General features: G+C 44.6%; 2 protein-coding genes across 3 annotated transcripts; one reads left to right on the plus strand and one right to left on the minus strand.

Moving 5' to 3' along the window:
• Window positions 1-37: 37 nt before the first annotated feature.
• On the minus strand, window positions 38-11574 carry mtf2 (metal response element binding transcription factor 2). Of its 2 annotated transcripts, none has more exons than XM_060059657.1 (15): window positions 11348-11574; window positions 10240-10444; window positions 9339-9420; window positions 8068-8178; window positions 7208-7308; window positions 5586-5749; window positions 5005-5100; window positions 4782-4850; window positions 4524-4647; window positions 4376-4443; window positions 3958-4128; window positions 3096-3198; window positions 2655-2713; window positions 2424-2525; window positions 38-2235 (listed from the first exon to the last, which is right to left on the minus strand). In XM_060059657.1, exons 1-15 carry the CDS (start codon window positions 11398-11400, stop codon window positions 1845-1847), a joined length of 1899 nt encoding a protein of 632 aa, XP_059915640.1. In that variant the 5' UTR covers window positions 11401-11574; the 3' UTR covers window positions 38-1844. The 2 variants fall into 2 exon arrangements, with proteins under 2 accessions (XP_059915640.1, XP_059915639.1); XM_060059656.1 differs by having other exon boundaries at window positions 8068-8181.
• Window positions 11575-11682: 108 nt separating this feature from the next.
• On the plus strand, window positions 11683-23706 carry dipk1aa (divergent protein kinase domain 1Aa). Its single transcript, XM_060059658.1, has 6 exons — window positions 11683-12471; window positions 15972-16106; window positions 16329-16436; window positions 16700-16876; window positions 21551-21682; window positions 22063-23706. The coding sequence occupies exons 1-6, from the start codon at window positions 12418-12420 to the stop codon at window positions 22747-22749; spliced, it is 1293 nt and encodes a 430-aa protein (XP_059915641.1). The 5' UTR covers window positions 11683-12417; the 3' UTR covers window positions 22750-23706.
• The last annotated feature ends 113 nt before the right edge of the window (window positions 23707-23819 follow it).

The raw sequence follows: 23819 nt of genomic DNA on the forward strand, positions 1-23819 counted from the left end.
ACAGCGAATGAGAAGCTTCATCCAGACTCAATACAACTCAGTTTGTAATATCTGAATTTATTTTCTCTTTGTACGCCAATAAAGTACTACATGTAACAAACCGACGCAGTTGGACTCAAAGTAGTTGAAACGTTTTCGTTGGCCATCAAACCCTTTTGTGTGCACAGTGGCGGGTCAAAGGCAATACTTCATGTACATTTAGTCAGTCATAATGTCTAACACAATGAAATCCCCCAAAGTGTTCAGGGTATCGAAAGATCACCAAACAAGTCTACTTCATTCCATTGTATAAAACGCACTGATTATAGACAAATGGGACCAATCAATGTTTGTCTGTAATCAAAACTATAAACCTGATACAAAAATACAGACGCTCAAGTGAGCGTTTCGATCCTGAGTTGAGAATGATTCGTAAAATACAAAATAACTTTTTCAGAGCGGTAAAATAAACATCTGTCTAACAGAAAAAAGCCAGTGCCATAAAACGGATGCAAAGGCAGATGAACACATTCAATAAAAACGATTATATTCTGAAGAGAGGCTGAAGAACACGAGCTTTAAACCCATGATTGAAGGTATTAAAATTAACGGACCATCCAACACTTGAAAAATATCACTTTTTAACTTCTCAAACTATGAAAGCCAAGCCAGTGTTTATGCTTTCAGGTATAAAACAGGTGAAGCCCTTTTTTTGGGAAGAACATTCAACGAAAAAAAAGTTTGAGCAAATTGATGTGACACCTTTAGATGGAAATAATACTGTTTTATTAAGAGATGCCAGTCTTCAGAATATGACACTAATGCTAAAAGGATTGGGAGATACAAGTTCTTCCCAGCAATAAAATTGAAATATATATATAAAAAAATTAAATTAGAATTACTGCCTTGAATGAACAGAGTATATGAAAGCAGAATGATCGAGATGATAGACAAGTGGAAAATGATATGTGCAATTGAATCCAAGAAGAAAAATCACAGAAAGCCAGATTAAAACACAGGAGTAGAAAAACTAATAGTATACCTTTATATAAAATAATACCAGGTTTGCAGCAACAGAACAATTCTGTTTCACATTCCACATGAACTTGACTATTCACCAAAAGGACCACTTTTTAACACAAATCAATGGACAAACAGTGTCTGTTCTGCCCAAGGCATTATTCACTGCTAGGAGTCTGTAGAAGGGAACTTTGGTGATAAACCCCAATTACTTTTTTTTAAATTTGGTATGAAATCAATGTTTTCAAGCACTGATCACTTCTTACTGCACATAGGTGTCAGAACCGGTACAATCGTGCATCACACATTTTGTTGATTAAACCACAATTTCCTTAGTTTGTTTTTACATTTCTGAAATACCATCAAACAATTTCTGCTTTCAAACAAACCTGGAATTGAACCTTTGATAAAAGAAATAGAAATGAAATCAAAGCAGCTGTGGCGGCTTTAGAAAAAATAATGCAGAATACACACAGGGAGAGTAAATGGTTCAGTGACCGGCATAGTGCAGTGTTAGGATATTTGGCTAAATGTTGCTATTGTCTGGTATTCAACGAGCACTCAGTGTATAGAAACAAAATGGGATTCACCGTCAGAGACATTGGCAAACCAAGGCTTTGTGACACGTAGCCTGATCTCCGCGGATCACCCCATGATGCGCGTCTACGGGCGTGTTACAGTCGGCGTTACTGCCAGACCCCTTTCTCCCGTCGGAGCACCACCAAAAAAAGAATAAAAAAAAAAAGGGAAAATGTGATGCTTTGAGGCGAGTCGTGTTTGAGAACACGACCTATGGTGTTGGTGCTGGTAACGATGGATCAGGTGAGGCTGCGTAGGGGCGGAGCCTAGGAGGCGGTGACCCCCTCCCACTCCACGAGGTACTGGACCTTGCCGTCGAGGGTGACGCGCCGCGCCAACACCCGGTACTTCTCCCCGCAGGCCAGACGCCCGGCCGCTCCGAAGTAGCTGCTGATGGAGCTCTTGAGGGTGGAGATCTGCCCGTGGGCGCCCAGGCCGTGCACTATGTCTGTGGAGGGCAGCCCCGGCTGGAGCCCGGAGGGCTCCGTGGCGGGGGTGGTGGTGGTGGTGGCGGCCGTGGGCTGGCGCGCCGGGGGCGGGATCTCTGGGTTCGGGGGCTGCAGGGCCCGCCGCGGTCGTCCTCGTTTCCTCTTGACGGGCGGCTGGGTGACGGGCATCATCGGGGCCATGGCGTGTTGCTTCTTTAAGCTACAGAGGCTGGTAGGAGGACAAATGCAGAAGCAAAATAAAACTTTTCATTTCTGCATCAAAAAAAATAAAGTTGCGTTTTATACGGTAGTTCCATTGACCTTTGATATGCTTTGCTCTGTTAACAACATGACTATTTTTTGGTTCGCACTACGACTTGAGGTTGTTATTTTGTGTACTTTGGTCTTCCGACTGACCTGGACTGCCTTGAGAGGCTGGTTGAGGTAGTTTCCGAGGTGCTCAGGGCACTGATCGATTCCACGTCTGAGGTTTGAGCGGATGGCAGAGAACGATCACTCCTGGTGAAGAGAAAAGGGAGGGGACTCCGGTTAAGTCCTGCTGTAGCTGAATCGCAACATCAATATCAGCAGCCAGACCATAGCAAGACACGTAGCGGTACTGGCTCAAGACTCATTCTCTGTACTCACTTGCTTGAGGTTAAAAGATCCATGGAATGAGAATCCATCAGTTGAGGCTTCCTCAGCTCCTGTGATGCAAAGACTAAAGTTTTGCCTGTCCTTATACTCATGGATATTCTAAGAAATTTACACTAGACCAAAAATCATGTTCATGAACATAAAAAAATAAGTCGCATGACACAGTGAGCGCATTTACTATGCAAATACACCGACCTACAATAGGGAGTTATGCACACAGCCGGTAGTTTCCTAATCTTTCTAGCCATATTTGTGCATTAGAGTAAAAATAGAGCACAAAAGGTCAGAGACACAGTTTGAGTTTAACCCAGGACATCCCCAGTGGTGCTAAATCCCAAACGGTTCTGTGGCTTCACAGCTAGTTGGTGTGGCTCCGGGAGATTAGCCTCCTCGCACACCCCGACCCACCCCCCCAGACACGCCCACCCTTACCTGGGAGAGGAGCTCAGTGGAATGGCGTAGCTTAGCGAGGGTCTCTGCGGACTGTGCGCCCTGCTTCCTCTTCCTCTTCTTCACGGTCCCATTGGTCACTGCGCTGGAGGTCCAAACACAAAATAAATCTCTTTGTTCTGTTGAATCATTAAAAAATGTTGAGCAGCAATTGTATGGTAATTGAATGCAAAAACATGAAGGCAGTGTTGAGATTATATGCACCCTGGTAGGTGACGCCCGTTTATGGCAGTGGACTCCTCTAATGGAACGGTCGCTTAGCAACAAAACAGTGGAGCTTGTTGACATAGATTGTTTGTATGTTTTTTATTAGCCCAAACCTATCTACCACGAGAGCCTGTAAAAGGGCTAACAGGAAGAAGCAGGATATAGAAGGAATAGTCCTGAATAAAGTTTGCAGAATGTTGAAAAGGTTTGTTTCTAAACTTGCTTGGCTGATGAGAACAGACCACAGCCCACCATGACCATCTTCACAAAGAAACCCTAACCCTAACAGCGCTACCTTCATAATAATAAATAATAATATATTTAATTTGTAGCAATGATACCTGAGGTAATAATGAGGCATTGATGTATCATAATGTTTTAATCACGCCTGAGTAAGTAACCAAAGTATTTTTTGTAAGAACTGATACCTTGTTGAGATTTAGGCCCAATCTATCGCAGAGGTGTGCTTATTTACTCTCAATTTCCATTTAGCTGCTTTTATCCAGAAGCGTCTTGCATTGAAGCTAAATTCCGGTAGCCACCTGGCTCAAGGAGGCCTCCAGGTCAGCAGCAGACACTGGGCATATAACCCAATTCCTCTTGAGTGACACTAGACACACCAGAGACCCAACAGTACCTGGTGTTGAGGAGGGGTTTGGAGGACTTGCGCCCCTTGATGATGATCTCGTGAGAGGCCCTCTCCGGGACCCGGTTGGTGGGCTCCTCGGAGCTGGGCGGAGCCGGAGGGAAACGGATTCGCAGTCCAAACAGGTGCTTCTTCTTCTTGATCTCCTTCCCAGACATGAACCTGGGGAACCCGGAGACAGGGCAGGGGTGAAGAGAGCAGGCGGTTGGGTTAGTCAGAATGGAGCTGGGCAAGAAATCGAAGGGAAAACGTGGGAATTACTAAAACAAGATAATATGGGCTTTATTACCCAGCTTCTTACAGTTGATAAAATAAGATCAATTGAATTAATTAAAGACTTGTTTTGATCATATTCAGTATTGTAAACATATCACCATGCAAACAAAAGTGATTCGTCAACAAAACATACCTGCTGCTGTTCTTGTTCAGCGCTTCCAAGATGTGTTCGTAGCGCTGTGTTCGTAGTGTGTTGGCGAGCTGTACGGACAACACACAACATGAGGAATCGACCGTGCAGAATATAGTTAAGACAGGAAGGGTCAAAACATCGCCCCCACCTCGCCCAGCTGTAGGAGGTCCCAGTTGTCGTTGATGTAGGTCATAAGCTCTATCTCCGAGTCAAAGTACTTCTTCTTGTGGATAATGCTGAGATTATACAGACTCAAGTGGGCCACGTCCTCCCTGAGGAACAAATGTAGAACTCAGAAATGCATAATGTATGACATTGCGTTTCGTCAAAGACTGCTCGAGTCCTGTGGGCTATTGCCAGCCCGCTCCAACATTCTAGTCAACACCAACGCCTCAGCGTAGCTCACCATCGCAGGGGAAGCCGCCGGAGGTGCTCGGGTCCACAGTTGCAAACTGAGCAAATGAACAGGTAGAACCTGAAAATAGGAAAACAGCAGTTTATTTAAAAAGGGACCGTATACACTATACAAAATAAGAATACTATTAAATGTGCATCTCTCAGCATACACAATTCTTATTCGAGTTAGAGGAGCTACTTCCATCATAAGTGCACAAAGCCGACATTCATACCTGTCTCCCGAGAGCATTGGCATCTGGAAGCACTGCAGACACGTCTCGTGGAACCACTGCTGACACCGGTTACACTGGAGCATCTTCAGGTACCACCTGCCAGGAAGAGAGGCGGTGAATACACAAGGAGGGCCTCGAGCTACACATGCACGTTAAGGTCACCGACACTGACAGCCTGGTAGAACATGCCATCCACACTGCCAGGGCGTGGAGTTCGATCCCCAGCCTGTGATAGGAGTGCATGAACAACCCAACGGGTCATGTATTCAATATCCATAAACCATAATAGCCATTAGCCATAATAGTAAATAACTCGCAATTGTAGAATTATTATGTGAATACTTTTTGGATGGGAAATGAATATCAGATCCATAATAGAGCAAGAATGGCGAGTGTGCCTGCAATGAGGGCTCATGAACAAGCCATGACGTTCATTTATAATTTATCATAGAGCAGATGGTTTTATCCAAAGAACCATCTCCAACCAAACACATACAACTAAGGGGACGGTAAGAGGGTTAGACATCTTGCTCACTGATGCCTATGGCTAGGCTCGGGGGGGGGGGGGGGGGGGCACTCACTCTCCAGGGGCTCCGCAGTAGCAGTAGCTCTGCTGGACGTTGGTCTTGTGGCCCTGGTCCCACAGCAGGTCGTCCAGGTGGTAGGGGAAGTAGAGCTGCCACTCGCCCTGCTGGGGCAGCTGCAGGGCTTTGGTGCTGCAGCCCTTCTTCTGGGCACTGCCCCTCTGAAACAAATGCACACACATTGTAAGTAGTGTGTACTGGAGGTTTGGAGATTGATCCCAGTTCATCGGTTATGATTGGGTTGGGTTCAACTATGGCATGCAGCCCGTTAAATCACCATGTATTTGTGTGGTGTTTTGGTTTTCCCCTTTCTGTTTTTTCTCTCCCCGTACTACATTTCAGGACTAAAAATATGGATTGATTGGTGGAGGCTTGCCAACGAGGGAGCGTTCAATACGCTCAGAGTTTCCAGGAGGTTCGGACCTTAAGCTCTGAGGAGTTCTCGCTCTGAGTTTCGTGCAGAAGTTAAGCTTCCGGAGTCCTCCGAGATCACGTCACCGTGGGGTGTGCCCATTTCATTGATAGACTAAAGTGAACATGCAACAAGCACTAAGAGGCGAACTTAACACCCATTCTAACATTTGCATTCCGATACATCATAGCTTACAATTACAAACATCACCTGATCAATTCTCGCTCATGTTCAACCATCGCAAGTATTTCTAATAACTGATTCAGCAAAGAAGTGCAAAGAGGTCCCTGCGTGCATCCATACTTGTTGTTATGAAGTGTAGTCTCACAAACTATCTGTTTCTACGGTTTTATGCCTACAAACTTCTGAGGGGCGTTTCCTGAACACTTATTTCGGAAGAAGGGAAGATGTACGTAAAGACACGCAAGAGCTTCCGAACCGGCGAGCTGTTTTGAAGGCGGCATCAGCCACCAGTTAAAGCCTCACCAGTTCCACCTGGTCTCTGGAATGATCAATCAAGCTCATGATTGTTCCATACTAGCACTATTTGTGTCCCTTCCTGTAAGCTGTGTTTTGTGCGGTTTGTTAGCACTGTGGCCATTGGTCACTTTGTTTCGCTTCTACCTGACCCATGGCTCAGCCAATGGGAAGCTGGTAGGGATGGGTGTTAGGTGGCCTTTTATTTGGTGCCCAATTCTCTCAGGTTAGGGAGCTAAGCATACCCTTTGTTTTTCGTTGTACATTTTGCAAGTCTGTTTATTATTTGGGCCCAGGCTCAACCTGATGTATAGCTTCTTTTGGCCTTGATATTCTTTTGATACAATAAACCTTTTGTTTACTCCTGAAACCAAGATTCTTTACTGTTTGAGTTGGCTTTATGTTACTCCGTCTATCCACTAGAGTAGAGGGTCATAATAACACAGCCATTTTCCCACCCATCTCTGCCATAAAGAGGGCCAGCTGTGACCAATCATATATGGAACCTACGATTTCAAACAAGCCAATCTCCAGCCATTGGCCCCTTGCAATTAAAACTTTGTCAAAGATGAGAATAAACAAATACTGTGATAGTGTGTGCCTCATGCAGAACCAAAGGACACTTAAATAAACAAAACATAGCGATATTGTTAGACAAAAAGGTGACCATGTGCAGAACAAAAAATTAAGATTAATAATAGTATTTTATGGCAATATGTCCATTGAGTACCTGGGGGGTAGCAGAGAGCTCACACTCCCTGCAGAGCCACTTGTCGTCCGAGTCGATGACTGTGGCATCGATGATGGGGGAGTGGCAGAGTTGATGGTACCCTGAACACAGCGGACAATTTAATATCAACATAGGTCTATGTCTGTTTCAACATTAGGTGTTTCAATAGTGTTTACATGCAACAACACACATTCATGAAAAGGCCCCTGTTTTACCACCAGAAGTGAGTGGGATTTCCCATTAACAGCTATTTCAGAATCTGACCTGCACTGTGCCTGATATCGCAAGGGGAAGGGTCTGCACAGAAGTATAATGGATAAAAGAGTATATTAGCCTACCCAGTGGTCTTTAGCAACTGGAAGCCTTACCTATCCATCATAGATGTAGGTGGACATGCCCACTTGTGATGTCAATAAGGCAGAGAGCAGGGCAGATTTAGAAAAGGTGTGTAATGGCTAGGGGCACTCGCAACTGGGGCTTAAATAGAGTTAGACCTGTAGGGTGTGTAGGTGGTGGAAACACCTGCTCTGTCTGGAACATGCACTCCAACTGCACCATAACCCGGGTTTATTCATTCTTAACCCGTGTCCTGGAAGTCCTTCCTGTCTGCTACGGTGGTTTTCTACCATATGTATGTTCCATACCCTACACCATGGAGTGATACACCAATGCATACCATTTCATTTAACTTATGATTTGAATAACTCCTCCAATGCATTATGTCAGCTTCAGTTGATTAATATTCAATCCAATAGCACAAAATCATGGTGTTGAGTAAGGCACCAGCCATGATTAGGAATATGACCCTGGCTATTAAATGATGGAATATATGTCAAGCATTGTGGAAAAATCAACGGTACCTTGTCCACACTTATCGCAAATGACGATTTCATTGGGCTCCTCTGAACTTTCATTCTGGCAAATGGAGCACACTATGTCATCTTCATCATCGTCCTCGTCATCGTCCTCATCTCCTGAAGCAAGGGGCATCGTGTCAAACACCATCACTCCATCGCAAGTTGGCACAGTAGAATCAGGCCACCTCAGTAACTGCTAAAATAGGCATGCTATCTCAAATCGCTAAGCAAAAGAGTTGGAGACGAGAAAAACACCAAAAAGTGATGTAAAAAAGAAACTGCCAAGACCCCCAACTGGGGGTCGCAGTAAAAGAGCAGGACCAGCAGGGGTCTGGTTGAGTGAGCCTGAAACAAAGAGGTGAAGGACGGTGTAGAAGGAGATAAAGCATGTTGAACCCCAGAAGACCACTCATGACCACGGTATTGTTGTAAAGCTCCACTTGACTGCTATCACCCTGGTACCCTACCAACGCCCTTAGCAGCATGGACATTATAGTTAAAACTGGCAAGGATAAAAGTTGACCCATATTGGCAGTTAACTGTCAAGGTGATTGATTTAGTGAAAGAAATACTGTGGTGTGAGGGGTTGTGTCAATATCCTCGATGTTTCTAAAGATCATTCATCAAGTTACTGAATAACTGAACAATCGAGTTAACACTCTTATCAGGGACACTAGGGAAACTGGGCAGATTATTTGAGGATGTTGAAACTAGTCACGATTCTATGTCCTCCCATCTGAGACAATAGGGGAATGTGTTAGACGAAAAAGGTTGATTAAGAATCAACCCCTTACTACATGTAAAAAAAGGTTAGGAAACCAATCAAGGGAAAGGAGGCCACATCGTGTGCCTGGGGCTTTGCTTTAATTACTGCATGTGAGCTGTAGCTGAAGCGTTTCCCAGTGAATGTGAATACCTCTCCTGGGCTCCTCTCCAGAGGGGAGCCTGCTCACTACGGCACTGAGAGCGCACACGCTGACTGTTAACTGTCAGGGATAGAGACCGTGATAGTACAGGACTGAATGGAGAGAGATAGCAGAGGGACTGGGACAGCACAGTCCTCGATCAGGAAAGCTAAGCCACAGCGGACTAGGCCAAGAAAGAAACTACCGCCAGAAGATTAAAAAAAATATATATATATATATATATATATATATATATATATATATATATATATATATATATATATATAGGTCATATAATAAGGGTTAAAAACACAAAAAATTAAGTCCAAAATAGACATGCCACACGCAAGCTTTCTCTGTATAACCTACCTGTCTGGATGTTTGTCCAGAGCACCCAGGACTTGGACCGGTCTTCAAACACTACAAAGCATCGCTGCTTGTCCCGGTCTATCTGGGGGGGAGAAAAGGTCACTCCCGTTTATAACATAATCAATGCTCGTTAAATTTAAAGTGCAATGTGCAAGTTCATGTCTTTTATTAATTCACATTGTGTGCTCCTAGAAATCTGATGAAGGATTAATCTTAGTGTTCTACTGCCAGCAAGTGCTACAAATAATAAACCACAGAACACATTGAGCGATTAAACCATAAAGGGAAACCTCAGGTGGGCACACTGACAAAGTGCGATGGGGTTGTCAATCAGAAACATTACAGTAGCGCTGCGTCAATTTCAGTATTTTGAGGCACTTGCACCTTTATACCTTCCCAACATGACTGTATTCTTTACATCTTGGCCTATTTATACAGGACAACTCACTTTTTTCTCATTATTACTAATTGCACTCGAGTTAGCGAGCAGCATATTTACATTGTTGTCCCTGGGCAGGCAGAACAAGAACAGTAAATGCGCACCACATACATTCCTACATATAAGTCCATTATTGGGAAATAAATGAAAGTACAATAAATCCAAGGCGATCATAAGGGATGACATTTTTGTGCTGGTTTTGGAAAAGGCTTCAGGCTGGTTGTAACACTGCCAAGCTGCCGGAGTCTCATGTTTGTGGGTATTAAAAGGCTGCAGTTCATCATCCTTTCATAAAATGTGTCTTTAAATCATCATTCCCCACACCTTAATTATCTGGGGGAGCAAACCTGCCAGTTGCACTTTAAGGCTGCAGATGTAAAGAGTATATGTGTATGTATAGTAAATATATTCTTACATTAATTTGTTTCTAAATACAGAAAATAGCACCTCCCTCAGACTTACCTTGGTGATTGTGCCCAGGTAAAATAAGCCGTCGGACCAGCGAGCCAGGACGTCCTGGCCCTCTTTGAACCTGTCAGCCAGCATGCTGTCCTCTCCATAATCCTCTCCACCAGACAAGCTGGCAGGGGACAGGGGGGCCGCTTGCTGCTGCCTCTGGGAGTGGGCTCTCTGCTGGGCGGGCGAGTGGTCTACAGTCACCGAGTCTCTGGGGGGAGGGGGGTTAAACGAGGAAGAGCCTTTTAATTTATTTTGTTGTTTGGGTTGGGTGTATTATTTTTGTTATTATTGTTATTTTTGTTATTAACATAACGTTTCCTATGTAATGCATGTTATGAAATTGTTTTAGCAATTTTAGAAATGGCACAGACAATATAATGGAGGGGATATAACATTTCGCCATCAATCAATGAAAGGCAATCCACTAGGTCAATGAGTTAACAATAGAAATGCAGTTATGCGAAGTTACATTATCGCCACGATGTTTCATATGCATGCTAGTTAGAGCACATGCGAAGAAAATGGTTGCAGGAATACAGTGTGTCAGCCTTGCGCCACAATGTATTCTTTTCAGAGAATGACATGCGTGTTATATATGACAAAACTTTTAATATGACATAAACAACAGTTGAACACGATAAAAATGTGCCTTGTTGGTCGGAGTATTTTGGAGGGAAAAGCCGACGCAATAAATAGTGGACTGTCTGCAGCGCAGGTAGCAGTGCATTTCCTGCATGACGGCCAGTCATACTGTGCAGTTTGCCAGATTGGGCAAGATGTCCCGCCCAATCTGGCAACCCTGGCTGCAGCGCGCTGCGGCCAGCGTTGCCAGACTGTACGAGAAATCTGGCAACTCTGATACAGGGTCTCTTTGTTCAAACACCCACCGAGTAACTACACGGGGCTCAGGATTGGGACTAATAAAAACGGCTCCGTAGATTCAATCATTTAAGTGTTGGAATAAAATAAAACACTAGATATTGGCTGGTAGTAATTAGTTCAAATGGTTTGCCGCCCGATTTTATTAGCCACACACAAAGCACAACTGTGTGAGTGGACGCCAGCCCCTGGAGCCCCCCACAGGAAAACACGGAGCGAATGAAAACAATACCTCATTCGGTCCCCTCCGCTGGCGGTATCACCCGAACAATGTAACAACTTCATAGATTGGAGCTCTTTTATTTTAGCCCCGCTTTCTTTTATTTCACCTCACTAGATTAGACGCCACAATCCGCAACCCCAGCACTGTTCTTCAGAAAATAACAAACAGATAATTTTCCTCTGGTTCATTCGCCATTTTGGTTTCCCGCTGATGGCCGCGGCGCATGCTGGGAAGCGCGCTACCCGATTTTTTTATTTTTTTTTCCAAGCAAAGTTTTTTTTCTTCACGTTTGAAATAGAAGGCAGGGCATTTCACGTAGGCTGGAAATGCTCGCGTATTTAGCGATGTATTCAAATGTTTGGAAGAATGTATTTTCCATTGTATTTAATATATTTGAGTTCCAGGCTTAATTTATCGACATTTATCGAATAGATTAAAGATCGATGAATTGATCACAATTTAACCGTTTACAATATAAACGTATTCTCAAATCTCTCTCCCGTCACATGTTTGCATATTTACTGGGAAATGCGAGTAATCAAGACCGCGACAATATAACTATTCAAAATCATGGCCGTTGTCGGCACTATAACGTCATCTATTAATGTGTTTCCCCTACAATAAATAAAAATAATGCTAACAATGGTTAGACATGCAATATCAACTGAAAATACACATGCATTATTCTCAATAATCTCCTTGAATGATAAACAACACCATGCGTTAAAGATAGAGTATGCAGCGGACTGTCGGTCACCTTACGCCTTGCGCCTGCGCAGTTAATCTCCGCTCGGTGAGAGGTATGCGCCGCTCGGGGATCGGGGCAGCTGCAACACAGAGCCAACCGTGCATAGAGAGTGTCATTCCTCCGCCGTTTCACAGATCAGAAGCGACAAGTCGCTTGGTAGGAGAGTCCAGTCAGAAATGGGTTTGGGTTTCTCCGTCTCTTTTCGTAAACGGGGTTTAGAGACTTCGTCATCGGAGCGAATTAGGAAGCCGCATTGTGAGGTTGCGGTCTGCGCGTGTTGTGGATGGTCTCCCGCAGCCAGGTCCACGTATTGAGATGATCCATTTTTGTGATGGCGAAGGGTCTGTTTCCAAGGGCCTGGGTGAAAAAGTCCTTCTACTTTCAGGTAATCGCTGTTTTGTCTACCATTCAACATAGCCAATGTATCAGCGTGAAACTATTATGATAACGATAACGGTAGCGTCATGGTGTCAATTCGGAGTGACAGCTGTAACTGTAGTAGGAAGCATTGCGTTCCGGTAGCACACACTGCTTCGATCACCTGACTGCACTGGTCGACTTGTTATTATCAAAAGTTGTATGAATGCCGCTTATTTATTCATTATGTTAACAGATGCCTTTGTTAATATAGCTACCACTTGGTGGGCGTTTTAACAATACTGATAACAGATAATAAAGGTAATGAGTAAAGACACCAGGGAATTGTTGCTTTAAAAAACCTCACGATCCATGTTAACCCCAAAGCCTTTGAGTGTCACGTAATCAAAGGTCACGTCGTACATATTTTCTCAGCCATCTCCTTATTAGCTTTGTTTTCTCCCACTCACTTTGGCTGTCAGTCTCCAAGGACTCTTGGTTTGAGCCCCTAATTGAGTCTGAAGTTGCATCACAGGGGAAATAATGCCCTGGTCCACATGCAGAGTGGAGCAGGGCAACAGTCATTGGCCAGGGGTGGCTCCCAGCCAGCAGCTCGTTTACATCTAGTCCAGATAGATTAGCAAGTGTGGACAAAAAGAAAGAATGACTGTGTTTTAATTGCACTCAAAATGTATTTGGATATATTTTGGTGAAAGGAGTAATAACGGTGTGAGATAGGTTTTAAGTAAATGCCTTTTAGATAGATTGTGCCCTTGCCTAACAAACCCTGACCTGACCACTTTGCAGCACGTGTGTATCATCGAAGTTTAACAAGAGGTTTTTTTTTATAAATCGTCAATGTGGTTAAGGGATAAGCGTGTAGTGAATAAAAGTGGAGAGTGGTCTTATCGCAGACAGCGGGTCTGTGGCTTCACCTAGGGGATGCAACAGGCCACTCTTCTCTGGTTGGTTATCCAAGTACGGATTAACAAAATAAAACCCACACACATACACGCATGTAAACAAATACACACACACACGCGGTCCAGAAGGGGTTTCCTGGCCCAGGGGGACCAACCAATGACATTAACAGCTCTTGTTAAAGGTCATTTTTCTCTCCTCATGTGATGATGAGTCGAGTCTGTGTTTTTTTTTGTCGGCAGTTAGTTGTGCGTTTGTTTGCACGGATGCAGCAGTGTGAGCTCCGATTGAACTGATCAAACAAGTTTATTACAGGAATGTGTTTCGGCTGCATTGGCAAAGACCTCTTCAAGACTCACAATGACATATTGTTTTGTCTAAAGCTTCTGACACTGAAGTGTGATCCGGGTCATTAAGAAGCAGGTAGAGGTGAGGTCTCTAGGCCTGTACCTCAAGGTTTCCAACAGGTAGGCAGCAGACATGAGGTGGGGGGGTTCAACCCTAAATTTAATCACACATGCTTTGGCTAAGTCCAAGTTTCTTCAATCAATCTTTTTGTCGTTTTGGAAACTGGTTGGAAAAGCATTGAGTGCTCACCCCAGGGTAGAGTGAGGGCGGAATATCCAGCATTTTCCTCTCTGATTTCCAGGTTTCCCTCACACCACCACACCTATCTTTAGATCTGTTTGTGTCTTGTCTCAACACGAAGGCTGTGTGTCATCAGACCCTACTTGACAGGGACACCAACCAACTGTCACGTGTTCCTGTCTGCGGTCAGGCATCAGCGCTGAACATGTTGTGTGATCTTATTGGAGGGTTGGGTGGCTTTGGCTGGCTCTCGTCTTGGATTTATGGATACTTGAGCTTGATCTAGGTTTGAATCTGAGCACTAATGTTATTATAGCAAATACCCCATGTTGTCATGCCCGCTGTTGTCCTGCATAGAACAACACTAAGTTATTGTCCCCTCTGTGCAAGGCATTGGTCCGATTGATACATGTGATCAAATCCAGAATAACTTTGCTCAGGATCAGCTTAGTTGGCATGATGGCTGCTTTGCTGCCACAGCGCAAGAGTTGTTTGATAGCTTGCTGTCAAATATCACCGTTTACCTCAAGACAGCATATTATAGGTTGTGATTGGAGAGTTTAACTGTCATAGGCCAGGACGATGTTTTGTATGTGATGGGGAATCCCGTGAAAATCTTTCCCCTCTGTATCTAATTCAAGATACAAGAACTACATCGTCCATACACATACAGGATTTACAGTGAAATGAAATGGGCAATGGCTATGCGTTTCTGAAACAGTAAAGGTATTAATAATATAAATAAGAAACAGTCAAAAGCAACAAGATGCTGCAATCGATCTGAAGGGATCTGAAAATAGGTCATAAAATACATGTGTCGTCACCATACGAGTGTCTGTGCGTGCGTACGAGTGTACAAGAGTGTGTGGCCGCTTGGTGGGGGGTCCGGTTGGGATCAGTGATCATGTTCCTGATGGCTTTGGGAGAGACACTCCCTCTCAGTCTCAGCTTTGCTGCGTGGCTGCGGAGGAGCCTGCCTTTCAGTTGCTGATTGGTTTGACAGGTTGATGAAATGATTTCCACTGGGCCACTGAGGCCAGGGTCCAGCGTCCAACCAGAACTACTGCCTCTGTGGATTTATTGAGTGGGGCTTCAATCAACGCACCGACCAGTTCCCCACGCTTTGTCCTTCGTTTTCTTCCTAAGACCCTCCATACCTTGTGATCGGTCATATGCTTTGTAACCAAGGTAACTTGGTTACCATTAGCTACCGACTAAGGGGTTGATAAGGAAGAATCATTTCCCTGTCAGACTTTCAAAGTGGACAACCCTGTAATGCCTGTAATTTGCATTTGAACAAATAAAGAAGGTTGTTTAACAGAAGCTGTACAAAATGTGAAAAATATGTGAATACCTTCCAACAGGATATCACCTCCTGCTCCACAAATATCTGGGGGGAGATAGATCATATCCAGGATAGGTGTGTGTGTGTGTGTGTGTGTGTGTGTGTGTGTGTGTGTGTGTGTGTGTGTGTGTGTGTGTGTGTGTGTGTGTGTGTGTGTGTGTGTGTGTGTGTGTGTGTGTGTGTGTGTGAGACAGGATAGTATAGTTAGACATTGGGATTAAAACGTATTGAATTCCAATGTCTACTTAAATTCAATCATAATACCATACCAGGTCTTCTGATTGAATTTCAATATTAAATTCCAAAGCGACTAGCAGACTTAGGATGTCTTTAGATGTATGCCATGAAGGAGCAGGAAGGGTTTGTGGTATCAGGCTCAAGGGGGCCTCCAAGTAGACTGTTGTCATTGGGATTCAAACTTAATGAAATTCAATCAAAATAACTGGTAAGGTCAAATAAATTGTAATCCCAATGTCAACAGTCTACTTGTAGTCACCCTTGAGCCAGAAACCACGAACCACCAACCCTGCCATCTCATCAATGACATCTAAAGACCTCCTAAACCTGTAATCCGCTCTTGTTGAACCTGTGGGACATGCTACTTTTTCCTTTCAATGTTTGAATGTGAAAACATCTCAAGGTGTTCATTGTTGTTGTCTCTCCCTTGGGCTCAGGCTCGCATCTCCTTTGTGCGGGTGAAGTACCTGTTCCTGAGCTGGCTGGCGGTGCTGGTGGGGAGCTGGGTGCTGTACGGACAGTACTCCACCTACACAGAGCTCTGCAGGGGGCACGAGTGCAAGACGGCCATCGTGAGTCAAATTTTTCTCCTTCTTCTTTTGTCCTTCACAACTCCTCCTTCCTGTTGTCTTTCATCCCCCATTTATCTTCTTGGTGGGCTTCAGCTCCATTTTTTGATTCGTGGAACGTTTTGTTGAGGATATAATACTTGTCTGCTTACTATTTATCCTTCTCTTGTTGTTTCAATCAGTCTTATTAATGTGTGTGTGTGTGTGTGTGTTTGTGTGTCTCAGTGTGATAAATACAAGAGGGGTATGATTGACGGCTCCGCCTGCAGCAGTCTGTGTGATAAGGAAACACTCTCTATGGGAAGATGTCTCTCCACGCTCCCTAACAACCAGGTGAGGCGCTCGCTCGGCACATTCTGTACAAAAGGAGGTTTTATACTTATTTATTTTCACTTCAACTTGTATAGAGTCACTAAAGACAAATTATCCAACACTTTATTTTTGGTCTGTAAAATAAGTGTTATATACACACGCACGCACACACACACACACACGGACACACGGACACACGGACACAGACACAGACACACGCACACACTAGTAGAGCGAGCCCTTCTCTGCGAGGGGGGGCCTGACCGCTGGCTCCTGGTCTCCAGGTGTACACGGGGAGCTGGGGGGACCTGGAAGGCATCATCCGCTGCCGGCTGGGCGACGCGGGGCCCTACGAGCTGGGGGAGGAGCCTGAGCCGCGCAGGGAGGCGCCCGTGTTCGACACGCCCACAAGGGGCACGTCGGTGGAGAAGTTCAGGGAGATGGTGTCCAACCACCTCAAGGTGAGGCCGGCTGTCCCCAGGGTAGCGACGAGGCGTCATACATGTCCTATGTTGGAGCCCATGAGGTGGAGCTGAGAGGTGCAGTAGAGTGCGGCAGTAGCTCTGGAGGTAGAGCGGGTTGGTAACCTGAAGGTTGTTGGTTCGGTTCTTGGCTCCTCCTAGCTGAGTGTCGAGGTGTCCTTGAGCAAGGCACCTAACCCTAACTGCTCCCGACGAGCTGGCTGTCGCCTTGCATGGTTGACTCCGCCGTTGGTGTGTGAATGTGTGCGTGAATGGTGAATGTGAGGCAATATTGTAAAGCGCTTTGAGTGGCCAATGGTTAGAAAAGCGCTATATAAATGCAGTCCATTTTAGGCAAGGCAAGGCAACTTTATTTATATAGCACTTTCATACACAAGGCAGACTCAAAGTGCTTCACATATAAACATTGTCATACAATAAAATAAAATAATAGATAAGTAAAAGAAAAACATATGCAAAGAAATGGGTAAAATAGAAAGTTAAAAAGGCATTTTAGTATTAAAATAGAAAATAAAGGCAAAGTTAAAAAAGCTTTTTAGAAAGTGCAATGTATTTAAGATTTAGCAGAAAGCTATAGCAAACATTAAAGTCGTCAGTCTTGTTTTAAAGGTGCTCAGAGTTGGGGCAAGTCTTAAATCCTCTGGGAGTTTATTCAAGCTATTTGTTGCATAGTAACTAAATCCTGCTTTCCCATGTTTTGTGTTTACTCTGGGGATAGTTAACAGATTGGTCTGAGAGGATCTTGGTGGTCTAGAAGGCTGATGTAGTGGAAGCATATCAGTTAAATATTTTGGGCCTAAACCATGTAGGGATTTATAGGTTAGCAACATGATTTTAAAATCAATTCTCTGACCTACAGGAAGCCAATGTAACGATTTCAGAATTGGTGTGATATGATCAAATTTTTTGGTCTTTGTTAGAACTCTAGCAGAAGCATTCTGAACAAGCTGAAGCTTCCTCAGAGTTTGTTTTGGGAGACCTGTAAGGAGACCATTGCAGTAATCAAGCTTACTAGTGATAAAGGCATGTACAAGTATTTGTAAGTCTTCGGTGGACATGAGCCCTCTAAGTCTTGCTACATTTTTAAGGTGATAATATGCCGATTTTGTAACTGATTTGATGTGACTGTCGAAATGTAAATCTGAATCAATGATAACCCCTAGATTTCTGGCTTTGATTGAGGTTTTCAGGGACAGAGAGTGAAGGTGTTGGGTTACTTTAAGCCTTTCCGTTTTAGAACCAAATACAATTATCTCTGTTTTGTCCTCATTTAGTTGAAGTTGCTCAATGCAATGGCACAGCAGATCTATGGGCCGTTAGTCATTTGGTGATAGCGATACATAGATTTGCGTGTCATCAGCATAGCAATGATGGTCAATATTGTTATTTTGCATGATTTGCCCTAGTGGGAGCATGTAGATGTTGAATAAAGAGGGTCCTAAGATCGAACCTTGTGGGACTCCACATGTCACGTTGGTTGATCATGATACAAAGTCGCCAATGGAAACAAAGTAGTTCCTATTTTGTAGGTAGGACCTGAACCAATTTAAGGCGGTGCCTGAAAGCCCCACCCAGTTTTCTAACCTGTCCAGAAGTAATGTATGGTCTACAGTGTCGAATGCAGCACTGAGGTCAAGTAGCATTAGTATTGAGGTTTTGCCAGAGTCTGTGTTAAGACGGATGTCGTTTACAACTTTAATAAGGGCGGTCTCAGTGGTCTCAGGGGTCGAAATCCTGATTGGAAGGTGTCATAGCAACCAGTTGATGCCAGGAAGTGATTAAGTTGTTAATAATAGAGGCATCTAGGCTCCGCTTTTTTAAAAGGGGTTTAATAACTGCAGTTTTCAAAGCTTTTGGGAAATTGCCTGACTGGAGAGAGTTGTTAACTATCTGCAATATGTCTACTGCTAGGCAGTCGAAAACATTCTTAAAGAGGTTGGTAGGTATAGTATCAAGGCAACAGGTTGTTGGCTTTAGTTGTGTCACAGTTTCCACAAGATTTTGAGAGTCTATAACATTAAAGCATGCCATCCTTGCCACGTTATTTTTGCCTGAACAGGGTGGTAGTCCAACTTTTTTCTTTGAAGTGGAGATATTGATGGCGCGTCTGATACCTTCAATTTTATCAGCATAAAAAGTCATTGCATTTCTGCGTGAAATGGAGATCAGGTGGAATTTGAGTTGGGGGTTGGTCAGTCTGTCAACAGTTGCAAATAGGGTTTTTGCATTATAAGTGTTGGTTTTAATGATATTGGAGAAAAATATTTCTCTAGCATTTTTTAAGTCTAAATTGTAGGCACGGAGGCTCTCTTTATAGATATCATGGTGAATATGAAGTTTTGTTTTACGCCAGATGCGTTCAACCTTCCTGCATTCTTTTTTCTGTGCTGTTACAGAAGCAGCTTTTCTCCAGGGTGCCTTTTGCTTTCCAGAAATCGTTTTAACCTTATAAGGTGCAATGACATCTATGACTTTCAAAATTGTCAAATTAAAGTTTTCTACAAGATCATCAGCAGAACATGGGTTTAGAGGTGGTAGCAAGGAGATGGCCTTTTTAAAAAGTACATTAGAATCGTCATTGATATACAGTTTTTGGACTATGTCGGGAATAAAAGATATGTTAAAGAAAACACAAAAGTGGTCAGACAAGGAAGGATCAGTCACAGAGAGATCAGAAACATTGAGGCCCTTTGTGATAACCAGGTCTAGAGTGTGCCCCTTACAATGAGTAGCCTCTTTCACATGTTGAGACAGTTCAAATGTGTCCAAAATGGTAAAAGGTTTTTTTGCACACTTGTCATTCAAATCATCAGTATGAAAATTGAAGTCACCAGTTATAACTAGACAGTCAAATTCTGTGGAGATGCTAGACAATAATTCTGTGAAGTCATCAAAAAAATTTGCAGAATATGTGGGAGGCCTGTAAATAATTAATAGGAGAACTCTGGGGGAGCATTTCAATACAGCACTAAGGTATTCGAACGATGGAAAATCACCAAATAACATCTGTTTCCCCTGAAATACATTTTTAAATATAGCAGCAACCCCTCCACCTCTTTTTCCAGATCTACATGCATCAAAAAAAGTTATAGTTGGGAGGAGCTGTCTCTATCAGAACGGTTGCACTGTTAATTTGTGGTAATAGTGGTAATAAAATCATTAACTAAAAATTATTTGTTATTAAGAGACTTCACATTAAGTAGAGCCATCCTGATGGTGTTGTTGACAGGCTTTAAGGTTGTTTTTAGTTTGGAGGCAATAGATAGGAGATTTGTGAGGTTAGCAGTGTGTCTAAGATTCCCTTTGTTTACTCTCTTGGTGGTTACAGCATGAATGCGAAAGTTGCCCTGCTTTGACGTAGGCAACCTTGGGTTCAGCAGATTATGTGAAACTTCCTTTATACTGTGTCTACGGCTGAACCCTTTTTTGTCTCAATAATACTCAGGACTACTATCAGTACAGGGGGGGGGCTGGGGCGCCATCCTCTTGGGTGTTATCAGCCTGTGGCCATGACGTGGCGATGCTATCATTGACACAGATGCAAGTTTGATGCCAACATATTCCAGTTTCTTAAATTTGGCTGGAAAATCGCAAAGGGAGGAGACATTGGGGCTGGAGTTGTTGTTGTGGCTATGGGAGAGATGAGGCTGGAGGTCATCGTCGATGGGGGAGTGCAGAGGAGGGGGGAGGCCGTTCCTCGCCAAATCAGCATCAGCGATGGGGGAAGGCACAGTGTTGATGGCTCTTCAAGGTCTGTGGGCTGTCTGCTATCTGTGTGTCAGATAGTGGCAGAGTAGATGTGTGGGGGAGGCTGTAGTCTTGCTTCTTCTCAACCTGTGCTCTGACTGTGGCCTGTGCATCAGACCATGGAGATTTGTGGGAAAGCGAGAAGAGAAGATTGTCCCTCTACAGTTTTGAGCCTAACCTGTTTGGGTGTAGGCCATCTGCTCTGAAAAGAGCAGATGGCCTACAATTTTAGAGTTGTAGTGTGAAAGAGGGAGAGAATCGCTGAGAGCAAGAAGTTGAAACTCGGCGACCAAAGTTAATGTCCCGTCCCTCCCCACGTTCTCCCTCATTGAGTGTGGTTCCGTTCACGCCCCTGTGTTTGACACGCAAGATAGATCCCTTAGCCAATCCTGGTCGAAATGCCCTGATTGGTCCGAAATAGTGAAAGATATATATATATACATATAGAGTGCTATAGCATGCCACAGTATTCATAGTGATCTTTTTTGCTTTAAGGTATTTGGGTTAACCTAAATAGTGCAAAGGTAAATGTGACCAGGCCTCCCATGTGAACATAATGACACTTGAACCTTTAGACTGAGGTGAACTGCACAGTTGACATATACTAATCAGCCTGTGGGCTGAACAAGAGGATGTCATAAAAACATCCTACCTAGTATATCATGCAATGGAACTAATTTAACCGATGGATTCGATCCAGGGTGGAAAATTTAATCACTGCACTTCTATCCAGCATTAAGGCCTATTCCTAATGGCCGTTGCACCATCCGGTGGAAACCCATGGAAATACTAGAAGTCTAGACAACATTGTTTCAACCGATAGCTTAATCATTAGAAATGGTTTGCTCTCTCTCTCTCTCACACACAATCTCTCTTTCACACTCTCCCTCTCACTCTCTCTTTCAGTCCAAGCTAGGGGAGCAGGCCAACCTCGCTAGCCTGGTCAGTCAAATCCTCTTTGTCGCCGATGGCAACAAGGACGGCAGGGTGTCCCTGCCCGAAGCCCGATCCACTTGGGCTCTCCTCCAGATGGACGAGGTATGAGAAGGCCTTCACCGAATACAAATCCGATTGACATGGAAATCCTTTGTACTTGTTAATGGCCCCAGGTAAATTATCCATTAACAGACATTCACCATTTTATAATGGCCATTATAAAATCGACCCTAAAATGACATCACATGTGGGAGTGTCCACAAAGATCCACGATAGGAAGCCTTATCAATCCATCATAATTCACTAATATAATAATTCATAATTCACACTCCCATATGTCACTATGGGGTAGGATAAACATCCTAATGGCTGATCAACATCGCATCCGGTGTTAAAATGGATGCCTTTTAAACAGGCAACTATAAACTAAAGTGCTGTCTCATACATCTCCTCTGCTGTGGTGCGTCTGGTGGACGTGGCAGGTGCTGCTGGGCCTGCTGCTCCAGGACCACGGCCACACCCCTCGGCTGCTGGGCTTCTGCGGGGACCTGTACATGACCGAGGTGGTCCCCTACGGGCCCCTGTACGGCCTGGCCCTCCCCTGGCCGCTGGTGTCCTGGGTGCCGGGCGGCGTGCAGAGGAGCATGGACCAGTGGTTCACGCCCTCCTGGCCCCGCAAGGCCAAGATCTCCATGGGGCTCCTGGAGCTGGTGGAGGACCTCTTCCACGGCACCTACGGCAGCTTCCTCATCTGCGACCTGGCCGCCGCCCACTTCGGCTACACCGAGCGCCACGAGCTGCGGCTCACCGACACGCGCGCCGTGGTCGCCGAGGACGAGTTCCGCCGCGCCATGCGCTCGCGCCGCTGCGAGACGGACGCCGACTGCGTGTACGGCGTGGACTGCCGCACGTCCTGCGACGCGGCGCTGAGGCGCTGCCGCGAGGAGGCCGAGCGGCCCAACCTGGCCAAGGCGTGCGGCACGCTGAAGGACTACCTGTTGCGGGGGGCGCCGGCGGGGCTGGGCGAGGAGCTGGAGAGGCAGCTGTACGCCTGCATGGCGCTGGGGGGGGACCCGGCCGGCGGGCAGATGAACATGGAGCACTCGCTCATCCTCAACAACCTCAAGGCGCTGCTGTGGAGGCAGATCTCCCACACCAAGGACTCGTGATCGGGGCCCGGCCGCGCCTCACGGCCCAGGGGTCCTGGGGGGGCCCCAGCCGGACACGTGTTGTTGGGGCCCTTTTCTCTACAGCGACGGTAAATCGACACGGCTGGAACAACCCTCAATTTAATTCACCCGAGATCTGCTATCAGAATGGCTCCTCATTAAGCGGATCCATGCTGGTATGTTGGAGCCAATCGGGAGGATGCGGCTGTGACAGGAGGCAATAGGGAGGATGCTGCTGTGACAGGAGCCAATAGGGAGGATGCTGCTGTGACAGAGGAGCCAATAGCGGATAGCCGACAAACTGTTCCACGACGTCGGATCACTACAATTGCACACATCATAAATGCTGATGGACATTATATATATTAACATATATTTGACAAGAATGTTGTCGCGTAGACTAGTTTAGCTCACCCGAGAGCAGTTAATGCTATAGATTAAAAGGCGTTAACTACATGGGGCTTATGTGACAGGCCCTGTTCCATTAAGTGAAGAGGAAACACCCAATGAGCTTCAAAAGAGATCGATAGCAGTGTTCTGTACAGCACTCGAATACTGTGCAGACACTTCTAGTCATACATTTTCTATGGCAATCTTTAAATGTCTTAATTTCACCCTAGGTTGAGTTCTACACTTATGATTTGGGTTTCACTCAATTAGTGCCATAAACAGAATTCTTAAAACGCTGAATGTTTACCTCGTCAATCTTAAGGAAATGGCAAACTTTGGGAATCTAGTCCATTATCTGAATGCTGACGTGAAAACAAATCCTCTGCTGAAAGAAGCTGTCATGAATTGAAATGTTATCATAAATGTATTGTCTAATCACTTTGAGTGAAAGAATGCATTGTTTGAAGTCTGTAGTCATTGATGTCGTTGCTGTATGGATATGCAATTACTTTTTTGAAGTTGAAAACCAGCATGATTTTGCACAATAAAAACATACCACTAAATATACATTTTTTCCCAGATCTTTCTTGCCTTTATATTAGGTCGATTTTATACCCAGACAAGTCTATCCCGATGAAACAATCGGTTTCAAAATCTATTGAACAGTTGGACGACAGGAC

The sequence above is a fragment of the Gadus macrocephalus genome, chromosome 8, assembly GCF_031168955.1.
Source record: "Gadus macrocephalus chromosome 8, ASM3116895v1".
Taxonomy (NCBI): domain Eukaryota; kingdom Metazoa; phylum Chordata; class Actinopteri; order Gadiformes; family Gadidae; genus Gadus; species Gadus macrocephalus.

Bases quoted from the DNA above. Each gene is read 5' to 3' on its own strand.
- dipk1aa (XM_060059658.1), top strand. From the start codon at position 12,418: ATGGCGAAGGGTCTGTTTCCAAGGGCCTGGGTGAAAAAGTCCTTCTAC. The intron at 16,877-21,550 runs GTGAGGCCGGCT...TCTCTCTTTCAG, and splicing joins TGGTGTCCAACCACCTCAAG to TCCAAGCTAGGGGAGCAGGC. The intron at 21,683-22,062 runs GTATGAGAAGGC...TGGACGTGGCAG, and splicing joins CTCTCCTCCAGATGGACGAG to GTGCTGCTGGGCCTGCTGCT.
- mtf2 (XM_060059656.1), bottom strand. From the start codon at position 11,400: ATGAAGTTGTTACATTGTTCGGGTGATACCGCCAGCGGAGGGGACCGA. The intron at 10,445-11,347 runs GTATTGTTTTCA...CCCTCCCCCCAG, and splicing joins AGCGGAGGGGACCGAATGAG to AGACTCGGTGACTGTAGACC. The intron at 4,648-4,781 runs GTGAGCTACGCT...TTTGTTCCTCAG, and splicing joins CGGCGGCTTCCCCTGCGATG to GGAGGACGTGGCCCACTTGA.